The following is a 14,034-nucleotide window of genomic DNA, read 5'->3' on the forward strand; positions in this document are numbered from 1 at the left end:
TTCCTCAAAGGCTCATTGTACTAGACTTCACAGCCTTCCTCACCCCCACCCATGTGCTTGCCCCAGCCCTCTCCTGCCGCTCCCATCCACCCTCAGAGCCTCCTAGGTGCCTGGGGCGTACGTACTCGAGCCTTAGTGCAGATATTGGGAGAAGGAGTCTTTCTAGAAAAAGAAATCTCACGTTAAATTCCAGTAATTTCACACCTAGTATTACTTCTTTTGCTTGGTGGTTTTATTGAGTTGGCGACCTTTATTCTTCCTGAAGTCTGGTCTGTTCCTAAAGGTCGGAGACTTGCGAGTGGACTTCTTTTTGTCTGATCGTCCTGATTGCTTGGACTAGAAAAAGAAAGTAAGTAAACAAAGAGGCCCCTGCAGGGAAGGTTTCTACAACCCAGGGCCAAAGGAAGGAAAAAAGAAATTGGAGGCAGGAAATTCATCTCAGAGGGCTGGGGTGTAGGAACATTCAGTCGGCTGGTAGGGAGAGGGGGGTGCTGGGGCAGATCACATTTGACAAGTCTTACCGGGACACTCGCAGGGGGTTCAATTATAACGACCTTCTTGGCTTCTTTCATTTTAAGTATCTGAATTCGTGTCCTCTCCAGGGCATCACATTGTATGCGCAGTGCAACTAAGAACAAGGAAAAGGCACTTGCACCTCTGAGAACTAGAGACCTTACCCTTCCTGATGCTCCCATTCATTGTTCAAACCATCAGCTGGAGCCCCACTTGGCCTAAGATGGAAATGATGGAATGGTGATAGGGAGATATACGGAGAAGATGGCCAAGAAATGGGGGAAGTGGGGAGTAACGCATGCACATTCCACCTGGTGTGAGCTAAACGTCCCTCCTAAAGTGGACCTGGACCCTGCCCGCCTTTTCCTAGGCTCCTATCATCTGACCTACCATATCACGCTAGTCCCACCCTACATTCTCCATCACACAGCTATATACTGTACCCTTCATGTTCTTCCCTCCCCCATCTCACTTCTTACCAAGCAGCCGAGGCTCCGGATTCTTGAGGAGAGGCACAAAAGCTCTGTAAGCATTCTCCAGCCTGGTTCCTGTGAACATAGCCATGTGCTATCTCCAGCCCCTGTCATCCAGTCTCCACCCTTCAGAAGCCCAAGATTCCAGGACCTAACACTAAAGACTACCCGCCGGATGCGTTGGCTCACGCCTGTAATCCCAGCATGTTGGGAGGCCGAGGTGGGCGGATCACTTGAGGTCAGGAGTTCCAGACTAGCCTGGCCAATTCGAGACTAGCCTGGCCAATTTGGTGAAACCCTATCTCTACCAAAAATACAAAAAAAAAAAAAAAATAGCTGGGCATGGTGGTAGGCGCCTGTAATCCCAGCTACTCCGGAGGCTGAGGCAGGAGAATCGCTTGAACCCAGGAGGCGGAGGTTGCACTGAGCCAAGATCATGCCACTGTTTCAGCCTGGGTGACAGAGCAAGACTCCATCACAAAAAATAAAATAAATAAATAAATAAAAATAAAGACTACCTTGCCGGGCACAGTGGCTCACGCCTGTAATCCCAGCACTTTGGGAGGCTGAGGTGGGTGGATCACCTGAGGTCAGGAGTTCAAGACCAGCTTGGCCAACATGGTGAAACCCCGTCTGCACTAAAAAATTAGTCGGGCCTGGTGGCGGGCGCCTGTAGTCCCAGCTACTCAGGAGGCTAAGACAGGAGAATCGCTTGAACCTGGGAGGCAGAGGTTGCAGTGAGCTGAGATCGCGCCATTGCACTCCAGCCTGGACAACTGGACAACAAGAGCGAAACTCTGTCTCCAAAAAACAAAAAACCTACCTTGAGCTGGTGGATATTTCTTCCCCTTAGGTATGGACCTAGGGGAGAGTATGTGTGAGGTAACCTATTATTATAAAGGCAGTACCCTTCCTTAGGCTGACTAGAGATGGTCAATTTGGATCTGGTTGAGGGTGTTCTGTTGTTTGAGGGTGTTCTGTTTTTTGTTTTAATTTGGTTTTGGTTGTTTTTGGTTTTGGTTTTGGTTTTGGAGGCAGGCTCTTGTTATGTTGCCCAGGCTGGTCTCAAACTCCTGCCCTCTATCGATTCTCCCGCCTTGGCCTCTCAAAGTGCTGAGATTACAAGCATGAGCCACTATGCCCAGCCTTGGATGCCTTGTTTTAAAGATAAGGTTCATAATCTATCTTGAAGGCCTTATTCTATTTCTGGGGAACACTCCTGAGCCTCTACCTGGTGGCCCACGTTCCACCTTACAAACGTAGTAGGTGCTTCGAGCTGTAAGGTATTTGCTGGCATACTCTGCACGATTGGGCTTCATCAGGAAAAGCATCTTCATTTTCCCCGTTTGTTCACACAAATCGATGGTTTCTGGAGGGAGATCACAGGGTAACTGGGGCAGCTAAGGAAAGAGAGTGGGAGCAAAAGGGGCCAGTGATCCTATACAGAATGGGTTGGAGGAAGCTGTAAGGATATGAGGAACTCCCTTCTTGCCAGGAGGAGGGCTTGGGGGTTAGAGATGACCCAACTCCTTCTGACCTTTGGCCATTAGTCCCCTCCCCAAGCTCCTCACTTGTTTTAGGCAACTTTACTTTACTGCGGATGTAATACAGCAACACGACGACAGCACAGTTGGTATTGACCAGAAACTGCTGATCATCTGAGAAGAGATAGGATGGGACACATGGGCCCATTTCTGTGATCTCCACTGCCCTCAGATCCCTCCACCCCCATCCACAGACTCTAGTTCTGTGCTGCCCCTCACCTCCATGTTTGATGAAGATGAACATGCCCTCAAGATCGCCTCACTCTTCACAAAGTGCCCTGATGAGTCATGCAGAAGGAGGGTGTTCTAGAGGCCTTGTGTGGGGCAAATAGGCCTATAGGGTTGGTGGACTGGAGAGGCAGATGGATTTCATAGGCTGAGGATGCCCAGGCTGGACAGGCAGGAGAGAGCTGTTGATAGTTGTGGATAACCAGTATCCCCAGGGGTGGGGCCTGAGACTGCAGTTAAGGGATTATGAGGTCAGAAGTGGCAGGTGTGGCCAAAAAGTGGAGTAAGGATAAGGAGAGAAAAACTTGGGTGGGGTATGTTAAAGATTAATTGGAAAGGGGGGACAACATGGTAAGTCTAACTTTTTTTATTTTTTTTTATTTTTTTAGATGGAGTCTCCCTTTGTCACCCAGGCTGGAGTGCAGTGGCACAATCTTGGCTCACTGCAACCTCCACCTCCTGGGTTCAAGCGATTCTCCTGCCTCAGCCTCCCAAGTAGCTGGAATTACAGGAGCACACCATTACGCCTGGCTAATTTTTGTATTTTTAGTAGAGACGGGGTTTCACCATGTTGGCCAGGCTGGTCTCGATCTCCTGACCTCGTGATCCACCCGCTTTGGCCTCCCAAAGTGCTGGGATTACAGGCGTGAGCCACCACACCCAGCCCATTGTAAGTCTAACTCTAAACTAAACCCTGGAATGAGTGCAGGGCACCTGGAAAAAAGTCAGTTTCCAGAACAGTACTCTTTCTAGTGAATTGGTAATACTCCTGCCTCCATAGCATGAATGTACTACTCCTTTTTCTTCCCCTCCCACCCTCATTGCATCCCAGGCTTCCCCTGCTCCCCACCCCCATGACAGACATTTTTGATGATTATCAACAGAAACTTTATTTCTCATCGGTTCAGGAACAATCGGAGGGTAGATGGAAAGAGGAAGGGAGGGAAAGAGGGAGGGAGGAAGAATCCTGCGAAAAGGAAGGGCCAGACTGAGGGAGAAGAAAAACATGTACAGGGCAAAAGGGTAATTCTCAAGTGGGGAATGCCAAATGAAGGGGCGCTTACATGGGGGCACAAAATTCCAAATCAGCCACAGTGGGGTGAGGTGAGTGTGAGACGCAGGTGGGTTGAATGAAGGAAAGTTAGTACCACTTAGGGCTACAGGACCGTGGGGTTCTTCTGTCAGAGGATTGGGGTTCAGGTTTCAGGCTTTAGGGTGTAACATGGGGGGGCCCAGTAGGGGCTATGCTGGTTGCATGGGGAGGCCCCAGGCCCCTCCCCGAGGGCCCCTCCTTTTGGGGGAATCTCACTGACGAGGCAGAGTCGTTCACTGTAGTCTGGCTGCAGACTCTCAGCCAGTCCCTTAGACACACCACTCCAGGCCTAAAGACAGATATGTCCAGGTCAGGGGTCAATTAGGGGCAGGAAGTAAAAGACCGAGCTCTGTGCCAAAGGAGTACTCATGATGTCTGCAACCACTATAATTGATTACAGAAGGGATACACAGGCTCCTGGGCCCCCAATGCCAGTTGCCATCTGCCTCATTCAATCTATAATCTGCACTTCTGTGTGTGTCTCTCTCTGTATAGTCCATCCCCCATTTGGTCGGCCACATCCTGACAGTTAGTGCAAGGCCTCCTTCCCTCTCCTCTCTGCCCCCACCCCCACACTCTGTCTGTCTTGCTGGCAGGCAGTTGGCAGTTGATAGACTGCAGCATGCTTATGACAGCGTTCTCACCGAAAAGTTCCCGTGGTATTCAGTAACAAGATCCTCTAGGTTCTTCAGGGTGGGAATTCGGGGCATCGTCCTGACAGGGGAGAAAGAGGGAGCAGGAGCACATAGGTTAAAGCTTTTTTATCACCCTTCTCCCAGTTGTCCCATATGAAATAAAGTGATTCTGTGTTCTCTGTGCCTGTGGCTTCCTTCCATCACCAAACCCTCTTGGGTAATCTCTCATTACTTACTGTCTCATCCTTTACTCCTAAAGACCCTGCAAAACCCTCCTCTGCTATTGTCAGCTACCGTTCCCCTCATTTTTCTGGGCTTCTCCAAATCTCACCGTTCCAGCCAGAAATACACACAGAGAAGGCTGATAATCAATCCCATGGAGCCAACGGAGATAACCACGGCTTCCAATGCAAACAGGAAAGGATTCTCTACAGAAAAAAGAAAAGCAAAGTGGACCTTATATTTGTTGTGCCCCTACTACATGCCAGGCACTGGTGCCAGGCACCGCGCTAAAGACATACTCTCTGTTTAATCCTCACAACAGCTCCTGTGAGGCAGAAACAATTACCTCCATCTTACATCTCAGGAAACAGAATCCAAGAGTTTAGTGATGTGGCCAAGGCCAAAGAGGTAGTATATGGCACAGCCTAGATCCAGCTGGTTCCAAAGCCATCTTCACCTTGCAGGCTCTCTAGGAATGCTTCAGGGAAATCCTATACATTCTATAGCCCCCTTGAGTACCCCTCAGCCTCCTTCTCAATCCACCCCCCTACTCTAACAACACACTAACCCAACCCTACACAGAAAAACCTTGATTTCTAGAGGTTGGGGTTAGACAGTGTGGGGAGATGGGGCACCAAGTTTGGGGGCTTTAGTGACAGGGAAGTGGAGCAAAAGACAGTGGTGTTAGAAAGGCTGGGGTGTTGGGCTCATGGATTGGGTCATGTGGGCCCATTTTACCTTTTGAAGTATTGCTCCCCCAGTGGATTGGGTGGCTCCATTCACTCCAATGCTGAGCACTTCCACAGAGTGGGTTAAAGCGGCTCCGAACACGAAACGTGTAGCGTTTCTGCCCATCCACACTAGGCAAGGAGAACTTATGTCTATAATCCACTGATTGTTCCTTGAGGAGAAAGAGGATGAGGGAAAGTGGGTGTCTATGAGAGAAGGGAGAATTAAAACATACTCCTGAACACCCACCAGTGTCATCTCTGCTACTGCCCAGTTTCTCTCTCATCTCTTGACTACTCAAGCCACACTGCTCCCTTCACTGACTTGAATCTAATGCCCCCCCTCTGGATCCCCTTAATGGCTTCCTTTTGTTTACTTGTCTATCTGGTATCAGGAAGAGTATGGGTAGGGAATCCCTAATGAAAACTCACTGGTGTCAGGAATGGTGGCTCACGCCTGTAATCCCAGCACTTTGGGAGGCCGAGGTGGGCAGATCACCTGAGGTCAGGAGTTCAAGACCAGCCTGACCAACATGGCAAAACCCTGTCTTTACTAAAAATACAAAAATTAGCCAGGCATGGTTGTGCATGCTCCCAGCTACTTGGGAGGCTGAAGCAGGAGAATCACTTGAACCAGGGAGACAGAGGTTGCAGTGAGCCCAAGATCGCCCCACTGCACTCAAGCCTGGGCAATGGAGTGAGGCACTGTCTCAAAAAAAAAAAAAGAAAGAAAGAAAGAAAGAAAAGAAAAGAAAAGAAAAAAAGAAAACTCACTGGAGAAAATAGTGGGGAAAGGAGTTGGAGGAGGGAGGGTAGGGGGTGAGCAGAGAAGCTGGGAGGCAGAGAACAGGAGCTTGATATTAGGTCCTTCTATCTGTCTGGTTGAATCCTTTAGCCCTACTTGCTTGGCCTTAGCTGCTACATTCACGTCCCTAGTCACTCACAGTCCAGCTGTGGTCCCAGTCAGTCCGGTACTGCACCAAGTGCTCCAAACAGTGGTTCAAGAATCTGTTGTTCCAGTTCAGTTCTAGCTGGGATTCACTCAGTTTGTGAAGTGTTAGGTTCTCTGGAGCCCAGGGGATCACTGGAGATATGTGTGCATATGTGGTCATTCCCCTGGCCTAGACAAGTCAGGATCCTGAAGGTAGTGCCCCTAATACCTCCTCCCTTCCCATCCTGATCCCCTACCTCCTCTTTTCTGCCCATGTACCCTTATGATAAAAGAACACTACTCCGTAGACTCCAATGTCCCACAGTATCCCTGGTCTCTTGACCCTTTCTTTCCAAATTACCCAGATTCTGCAGTTTTAGCATCTGTGTGGCCTGTCTCCTGGGTTCCCGTGGGTCCTGGAGCTGAACAACAAATGTTTGGTAGAGGTGGATCTCCTTTTTTTGCAACTGACAGCCAGAAGTGATTTCTTCAGAGAATAGATAGTGGCTGCACTTCTGGACTTTATCATTATCCGAGTTCTTGTACCTAGAGGAGAAAGGTTGGAAGGAAGAGGAACAGTGGGGCCAATCTGGGTACTGCAGATATCCAGAGCCTAGCCTCATCTCCCCTCAACCAACTTATGACTTACCCCAGGAGAAAACAGTGGGGTACCTGGGAGACTTGCTACCCTCTCTCTTGGTCTCTGATCCAACCCACCTCTTCTTCATGCCCTCCCCCTCTTCCCTTCTCATACCAATAATGCAGAGTGAGGTTGGTAGGCTGGGGCTCAGAGCTGCTGTTCCAAGTGCAATTCATGTACTCGACATTGAACACAAAACACTGAACCTCTGGGAGGGGCAGAGTGGAAACACTGAGGGAGTCAGTGGGCATAGAGGTCAGGAAGAAATCTAGATTGGGGAGAAAATGAAGGCAGGGAGGGAAAGAGAAATGATGGTCAGAAGGAGGAGGCCAAGCACGGTGGCTCATGTCTGTAATCCTGGTGCTTTGAAAGGCTGAGGCAGGAGGATCACTAGAGGCCAGGAGTTTGAGACCAGCCTAGGCAACATAGTGAGACCCTGCCTCAAAAGAAAGAAACAAACAAACAAGAAAGAAAGAAGAAGTAGCGTGAGGCAGGGAACCCTCCCCCTTGCCCTTCCCACTCCACTTTTCAATTCTGCCCACATGATTGTAATGGCCAGTGGCAGGTACCAGATTTCTGTACGGCCCCTTCCCACAGCCACCCTTCTCACCAGCCCCCTCCAGTCCCAGATTTCCCACCAGCTGTGGTGTCTTCATTCCCACTGGGCGTCAGAATTGTCGTGTTCAGCCCCACTCCCAGCAGGGGCAGCTGCAGGAATAAGAGGGATGTGAATGGTAATGATGGCTTCAACATGGCGCTTGCTCTTCATTCCCTGGGTGTAGTCTGTCTGTGTCAGGAACCTGGGTCCCTCACCCACTACCCCTCCCCACCCACACATTTCCTCTGTCATAGCTTCCGGTGGAAAGAACCTTATAAACCAGGGCTTTACAGAGGGTGTGGCAAATGTGTGCTGTGTGACACGGGCTAAGTCCTCTAGGAGATTAGGTGCTGCTGTAAGGTGGTAAACAGAAACTAAAGCTGGATATACAATAGTGTCACAGACTCAAAAATCCTCAGCCCACCTAGATCCTGGGAAGGATCTGTTCACTACCACTAGCACCATTCTCAACCACCTTCTCCTCTAAGTCATTACCTTCTATAATGGAAGTTCTGAACCCCCACCCCCGACATCACCGTTCTATGCCATGCCTCTTCCTTGACTCGGTCACCCTTAAATCTCTGTCAAAGCTCTACTGTTTTGGGAGGATGGAAAATACCGTCTTGGCTCCTGTGGGCACATATACAGCTGTCTTTCCTCTGATCTAATCCAAACCAGAATACCCACCCTTAGCTGCTGCCTGAGCTGGGTCCCTGTTGAGACTGGCGAGGAAGTGTGACTTATAATACAAAAATATTCTAGAAATGGAAGAACAACAATACTAACTTCAAGCTTCCCATCTTCCCCCAACTCTGCTTCTCTTCCTGCCTTCCCCACCTCAGTCAATGGTATCGTCACCCTCTCAGTCACCCAGACTTGAAACCTCAGAATCAGCTTCAATTTCTCCCCCTCTCTCACCCAGAGAATATAACCCACTCTGCTTCTGTGGTGTTTCTCCCAACGGTTTCCTCCTTTCCATTACCACAGCCACTCTGCTAAATCAGTCTTTCATTAGCTCTAGTCATGATTCTATCTAGACTCCACCAACTGGCCTCCCTTTCTAAAGGCCCTCTGCTCTCTAATCCATTCTTCATCCTGTTGCCAGTTTTACCTTCCCCGAAAACACAGAGGTGATTGGAGAAGCCACTTACAGAAACTATTTATTCAGCAAACATTTATTAAGTTTTTAATATGTGCCAGGCACTGGGCTTATGTTCTGGAAATAGACCAACAAGACATCCTCATATTTCTAGATGCTCACGGAAAAGTGGGGAAGACATAAACAAGTAATACAACATAGTGTAACAAGTCCTATAGCATAAATGTAGAGATACTACAAAGTATGTGAGCACAGAAGAGGAAGTAACTAAATTTACCAAGATGGAGAGGGGGATAGTTTAGTGAAGGCTGTGCTGAAGAGGTGCTATTTCAGTGGCATCTTAAAGAATGAGTGTAATTTTACCAGACAGAAAGTGGGGTAGGATATCAAGCAAAGAAAAACAGCACTTGCCTGGGAGTCTCAGGAAAACTGGACTATATGGCCCAGCTTAGTATTTAGTATGTATCTTTAGTATGTATTAGTTTGCTAGGGCTGCCATAAGTTATCCCCAAACTGAGTGGCTTAAACCAACAGAAATTTATTCTCTCGGCCGGGTGCAGTGACTCACGCCTGCAATCCCAGCACTTTGGGAGGCCAAGGCAGGTGGATTGCTTGAGGAGTTTGAGACCAGCCTGGCCAATCTGGTGAAACCCCGTCTCTACTAAAAATACAAAAATTAGCCAGACATGGTGGCGACACCTGTAATCCCAGCTACTCGGGAGGCTGAAACATGAGAATCGCTTGAATCTAGGAGGCAGAGGTTGCAGTGAGCCAAAATTGCGCCACTGCACTCTAGCCTGGGCAACAGAGTGAGACTCCGTCTCAAATAAATAAATAAATAAATAAATAAATAAATAAATAAATAAATAAAAATTTTAAAAAAAGGAAAAAAAAGGCATTTATTCTCTCACAGTTCTGGAGCCCAGAAGTCCGAAATCAGTGTGGCCAGGGTTGGTCCCTTCTGGAGGCGCTGAGGAAGAAGTTGTTCCATGCCTCTCTTCTAGCTTCTGGTGGCTGCCGTCAATCCTTGGTGCTCCTTGGCTTGTAGACACATCATTCCAATCTCTGCCTCCATCTTTGCGTTACCTCTTCTTCTTCTCTGCATCTCCTTTATCCTTCTCTTCTCTTACAGGGACACCTGTCATTGGATTTATGGCCCACCCTAATCCAGGGTGTTCTCTCCTAGGAGTTTACCTTAATTACAGCTGCTAAAAGCCTTTTGTCAAAGAAGGTGACATCCACAGGTTCCAAGTGAACATATCTTTTTGGAGGCCACATTCAACCCACTACAGAGGGCATTCTCCAATTTAAAAGTCTTCAAAAGCTACTCATGGCCTTCAGAATAAAGTCCAAGCTCCAATGATCAATTCCAGCCACACTGGATGTGTCATACGCATTTACTTTCTCTGGAATCAGCCTTTTCCTAACTTTCCGTAGGCTAAAATCCTTCAGAAGGCAAAACCCCGTCTCTACAAAAATACAAAAATTAGCCACGTTTGGTAGCACTCATCTGTAGTCCCAGCTACTCAGGTGGCTGAGGCACAAGAATCACTTGAACCCAGGAGGCAGAGGTTGCAGTGAACTGAGATCGCACACTGCACTCCAGCCAGAGTGACAGAGCAAGACTGCCTAAAAAATAAAATAAATAAAATAAATAAATCCTTCAGGGCTACATGCCTATTAGAATAGCCAAAATGGGCTGGGCAAGGTGGCTCACACCTTGCCTGAAATCCCAGCACTTTGGGAGGCTGAGGCGAGTGGATTGCTTGAGCCCAGGAGTTGGAGACCAGCCTGGGCAACACAGCAAGATCCCATCTCTTGTTTAAAAAAAAAAAAAAAAAAGAGGCCGGGCATGGTGGCTCATGCCTGTAATCCCAGCACTTTGGAAGGCCAAGGTAAGTGGATCATTTGAGGTCAGGAGTTCAAGACCAGCCTGGCCTACATGGTGAAACCCCGTCTCTACTAAAAAATACAAAAATTAGCCAGGCAATAGTGGCGCATTCCTGTAATCCCAGCTACTTGAGAGGCTAAGGCAGGAGAACTGCTTGAGCCTGGGAGGCGGAGGTTGCAGTGAGCTGAGATTGCACCACTGCACTCCAATCTGGGTGACAGAGTGAGACCCTGTCTCAAAAAAAAAAAAAAAAAAGCCCAAATCCAGAACACGGACTACACCAAATGCTGGCAAGGATGTGGAGCAACAGGAACAACTCTCATTTGTTGCTGGGGGAAATGCAAAAACGGTATAGTACAGCCACTTGGGAAGATGGTTTGGCAGTTTCCTATAAAACTAAACATACTCTTTCAGCAATCATGTTCCTTGGTATTAACAAAGGAGTGGAAGACTTGTGTTCACATAAAAACCTGCAGACGGATGTTTATAGCAGTTTCATTCATAATTGCCCAAACTTGGAAGCAACGAAGGTGTCTTTCAGTTGGTTTATGGATAAACTGTGTTACATCCTGAAAGTGAAATATTATTCGGTGCAAAAAGAAATGAGCTATTAAGGCCGTGAAGAGACATGGGAGAAAACTTAAATACATATGACTAAGTGAAAGAAGCCATGCAGAAAAGGCCACCTACTATAGGATTCCAACTATATGACATTCTGGAAAGGGCGAAACTATGGAGACAGTAAAAAGATCAACGGTTGCCAGGGGTTGTCGGAGAGGGAAGGATGAATAGGTGGAGCAGAAAAAGTTTTTAAGTCGGTGAAAATATTCTGTAAGATACTACAATGGTGGATACATGTTATTCTTTGTCCAAACTCACAGACTGTATAAAATAACATCAAGAGTGAACTCTAATGTAAACCATGAACTTTGGGTAATGATGTTCAAGGTAGGTCCATCAACTGTAACGAATATACCATTCTGGTGGGTTTGTTGCTGTTGTTGTTGTTGTTTTGTTTTGTTTTGTTTTGAGACAGAGTTTCACTCTGTTGCCCAGGCTGAAGTGCAGTGGGGTCATCATGGCTTACTGCAGCGTCCACCTCCTGAGATCGAGTGATTCTCTCCCCTCGGCCTCCAGAGTAGCTGGGACTACAGGCGCCCGCCCCTAAACCCTGCTAATTTTTTATTTTGCTTTTGGAGAGATAGAGGTTCCACCATGTTGCCCAGGCTGGTCTAGAACTCCTGGGCTCAAGCAATCCACCCATCTCGGCCTCCCAAAGTGGTGGGATTACAGGCATGAGCCACCATGCCTGGCCCACTCTGGTGGGGGATGTCAATGGGGGAGTTTATCTATGTGTGAGGGCAGACAGTATATGGGAATTCTCCATACCTTCCTCTCAATTTTGCTGTGAATCTAAACCTGCTCTAAAAAATTCTTTTATGCTGGGTGCTGTGGCTCATGCCTGTAATCCCAGCACTTTCAGAGGCTGAGGTGGGTGGATCGCTAGAGACCAGGAGTTTAAGACCAGCCTGGGCAACATAGCAAAACCCTGTCTCCACCAAAAAAAAAAAAAAAAAAAAAAGCAAAAATTAACCGGGTGTGGTGGCCAGCGCCTGTGATCCTAGATACTTGGGAGGCTGAGGTGGGAGGTTTGCTTGAGCCCAGGAGGTAGAGGTTGCAGTGAAGTGAGATTGCACCACTGCAGTCTAGCCTGGGCCACTGAGTGAGACCTTGTCAAAAAAAAAAAAAAAAGAAAAAAAAAGGAAGAAAAGAAAAATTATCTTTTAAAAATATCCTTCAGGTTGGTGGCTCACGCCTGTAATCCCAACACTTTGAGAGGTGGAGGCAGGTGGATCACCTGAGGTTGGGAGTTCGAGACCAGCCTGACCAACACAGAGAAACCCCATCTCTACTAAAAATACAACAACAAAAAAATATTTAGCTGGGCATGGTGGTGCATGCCTGTAATCCCAGCTACTCGGGAGGCTGAGGCAGGAGAATCGCTTGAACCAGGGAGGCAGAGGTTGCAGTAAGCCGAGATCACGCCATTGCACTCCAGCCTGGGCAACAAGAGCGAAACTCAGTCTCAAAATAAATAAATAAATAAATAAATAAATAAAATATCGTTCAGGCTGAGCGTGGTGGCTCACGCCTGTAATCCCAGCACTTTGGGAGGCCGAGGTGGGCGGATCACTTGAGGTCACGAGTTTGACACCAGCCTGGCCAACACGGAGAAACCCCGTCTCTACTAAAAATACAGAAATTAGCTAGGCATGATGGCGCAAGCCTGTAATCCCAGCTACTGGGGAGGCTGAGGCAAGAGAATCACTTGAACCTGGGAGGCGGAGGTTGCAGTGAACCGAGATCACGCCACTGCACTCCAGCCTGGGCAACAAGAGTGAGACTCCGTCTCAAAACAATAAATAAAATAAAAAATAAAATAAAATAAAATAAAAATATCCTTCAGAGTTAGTTCAAATGTTACCTCAGCCTCCTGAGCAGCTGGCATTACAGGCGCCTGCCATCACACCAGCTAATTTTTGTATTTTTAGTAGAGATGGGATTTCACCACATTGGCCAGGCTGGTCTTGAACTCCTGACCTCAGGTGATTCCCTGCCTTGGCCTCCCAAAGTGCTGGGATTACAGACGTGAGCCACCACTCCCCGCCTTGAATTACTTTTTCTTTCCACTGTGATTCAATAGCATTTTGTTCTTTTTGTTACTGGTGTTATTTTTGTTTATTGTTATTTGTTACTTTTGTTACAGCACACTGGCTGTCTTTTCTCTAAAAGGCAATACAAGGCCGGCACAGTGGCCCACGCCTGTAGTCCAGGCTACTGGGAGGCTGAGGCGGGAGGATCGCTGGAGTCCAGAAGGTTGATGCTGCAGTGAGCCGTGATCGCGCCACTGCACTCCAGCCTAGGCGACAGAGGGAGAACCTGCCTCAAAATAAATAAACAAATAGCAATACGACAATAGGATATTGGCTCTGGAATTCAGAATCTTAGTGCCAGCTCTGTTACTCAGTAGCTGTATAATATTGGATAAGTGAATTTTCACACTTTGAAAACCAGCTTCCTCCATCCGCAAAATCGAGCCAATAATAATCCCTAACTCATGAGGCTGTGAGCAGATTAAAGGAGATAGTGTCTGAAAAGCATCTGACACAGTAGGTGCCTCTTTAGCTAGACCAAGGGTTCTTAACCTGGAGTTCATGGACCCTTAGGGGATACATGGATGAACTTCAGGGGATCTAAGAATCTAAAGCAACATTTTGCATGTCAATATATGCATATTATTATTATTATTATTTCTGGGAAGAAGGTCCATAGCTTTCATCAGCACCTTTAAGGGTTTGTGAATCAAAAACGTTAGTCTGCGGTACCCTTGGGCAGAAAAACAAACAAGAAAAGGTTAGACAACTCGATGGTAGACCTT

At 47.6% G+C, this 14,034-nt stretch overlaps 2 protein-coding genes across 2 annotated transcripts; both read right to left on the reverse strand.

Moving 5' to 3' along the window:
• Positions 1 to 112: 112 nt before the first annotated feature.
• On the reverse strand, positions 113 to 2,976 carry CXHXorf65 (chromosome X CXorf65 homolog). The gene is made up of 6 exons (XM_055376143.2): positions 2,750 to 2,976; positions 2,558 to 2,644; positions 2,218 to 2,355; positions 993 to 1,061; positions 522 to 628; positions 113 to 336 (listed from the first exon to the last, which is right to left on the reverse strand). The coding sequence occupies exons 1-6, from the start codon at positions 2,772 to 2,774 to the stop codon at positions 211 to 213; spliced, it is 552 nt and encodes a 183-aa protein (XP_055232118.1). The 5' UTR covers positions 2,775 to 2,976; the 3' UTR covers positions 113 to 210.
• Positions 2,977 to 3,622: 646 nt separating this feature from the next.
• On the reverse strand, positions 3,623 to 7,854 carry IL2RG (interleukin 2 receptor subunit gamma). Its single transcript, XM_055376144.2, has 8 exons — positions 7,646 to 7,854; positions 7,122 to 7,275; positions 6,729 to 6,913; positions 6,381 to 6,520; positions 5,447 to 5,609; positions 4,818 to 4,914; positions 4,496 to 4,565; positions 3,623 to 4,140 (listed from the first exon to the last, which is right to left on the reverse strand). The coding sequence occupies exons 1-8, from the start codon at positions 7,758 to 7,760 to the stop codon at positions 3,955 to 3,957; spliced, it is 1,110 nt and encodes a 369-aa protein (XP_055232119.1). The 5' UTR covers positions 7,761 to 7,854; the 3' UTR covers positions 3,623 to 3,954.
• Positions 7,855 to 14,034: the final 6,180 nt, after the last annotated feature.

This window comes from Gorilla gorilla, chromosome X (assembly GCF_029281585.2).
Source record: "Gorilla gorilla gorilla isolate KB3781 chromosome X, NHGRI_mGorGor1-v2.1_pri, whole genome shotgun sequence".
NCBI classification, from domain to species: Eukaryota; Metazoa; Chordata; class Mammalia; order Primates; family Hominidae; genus Gorilla; species Gorilla gorilla.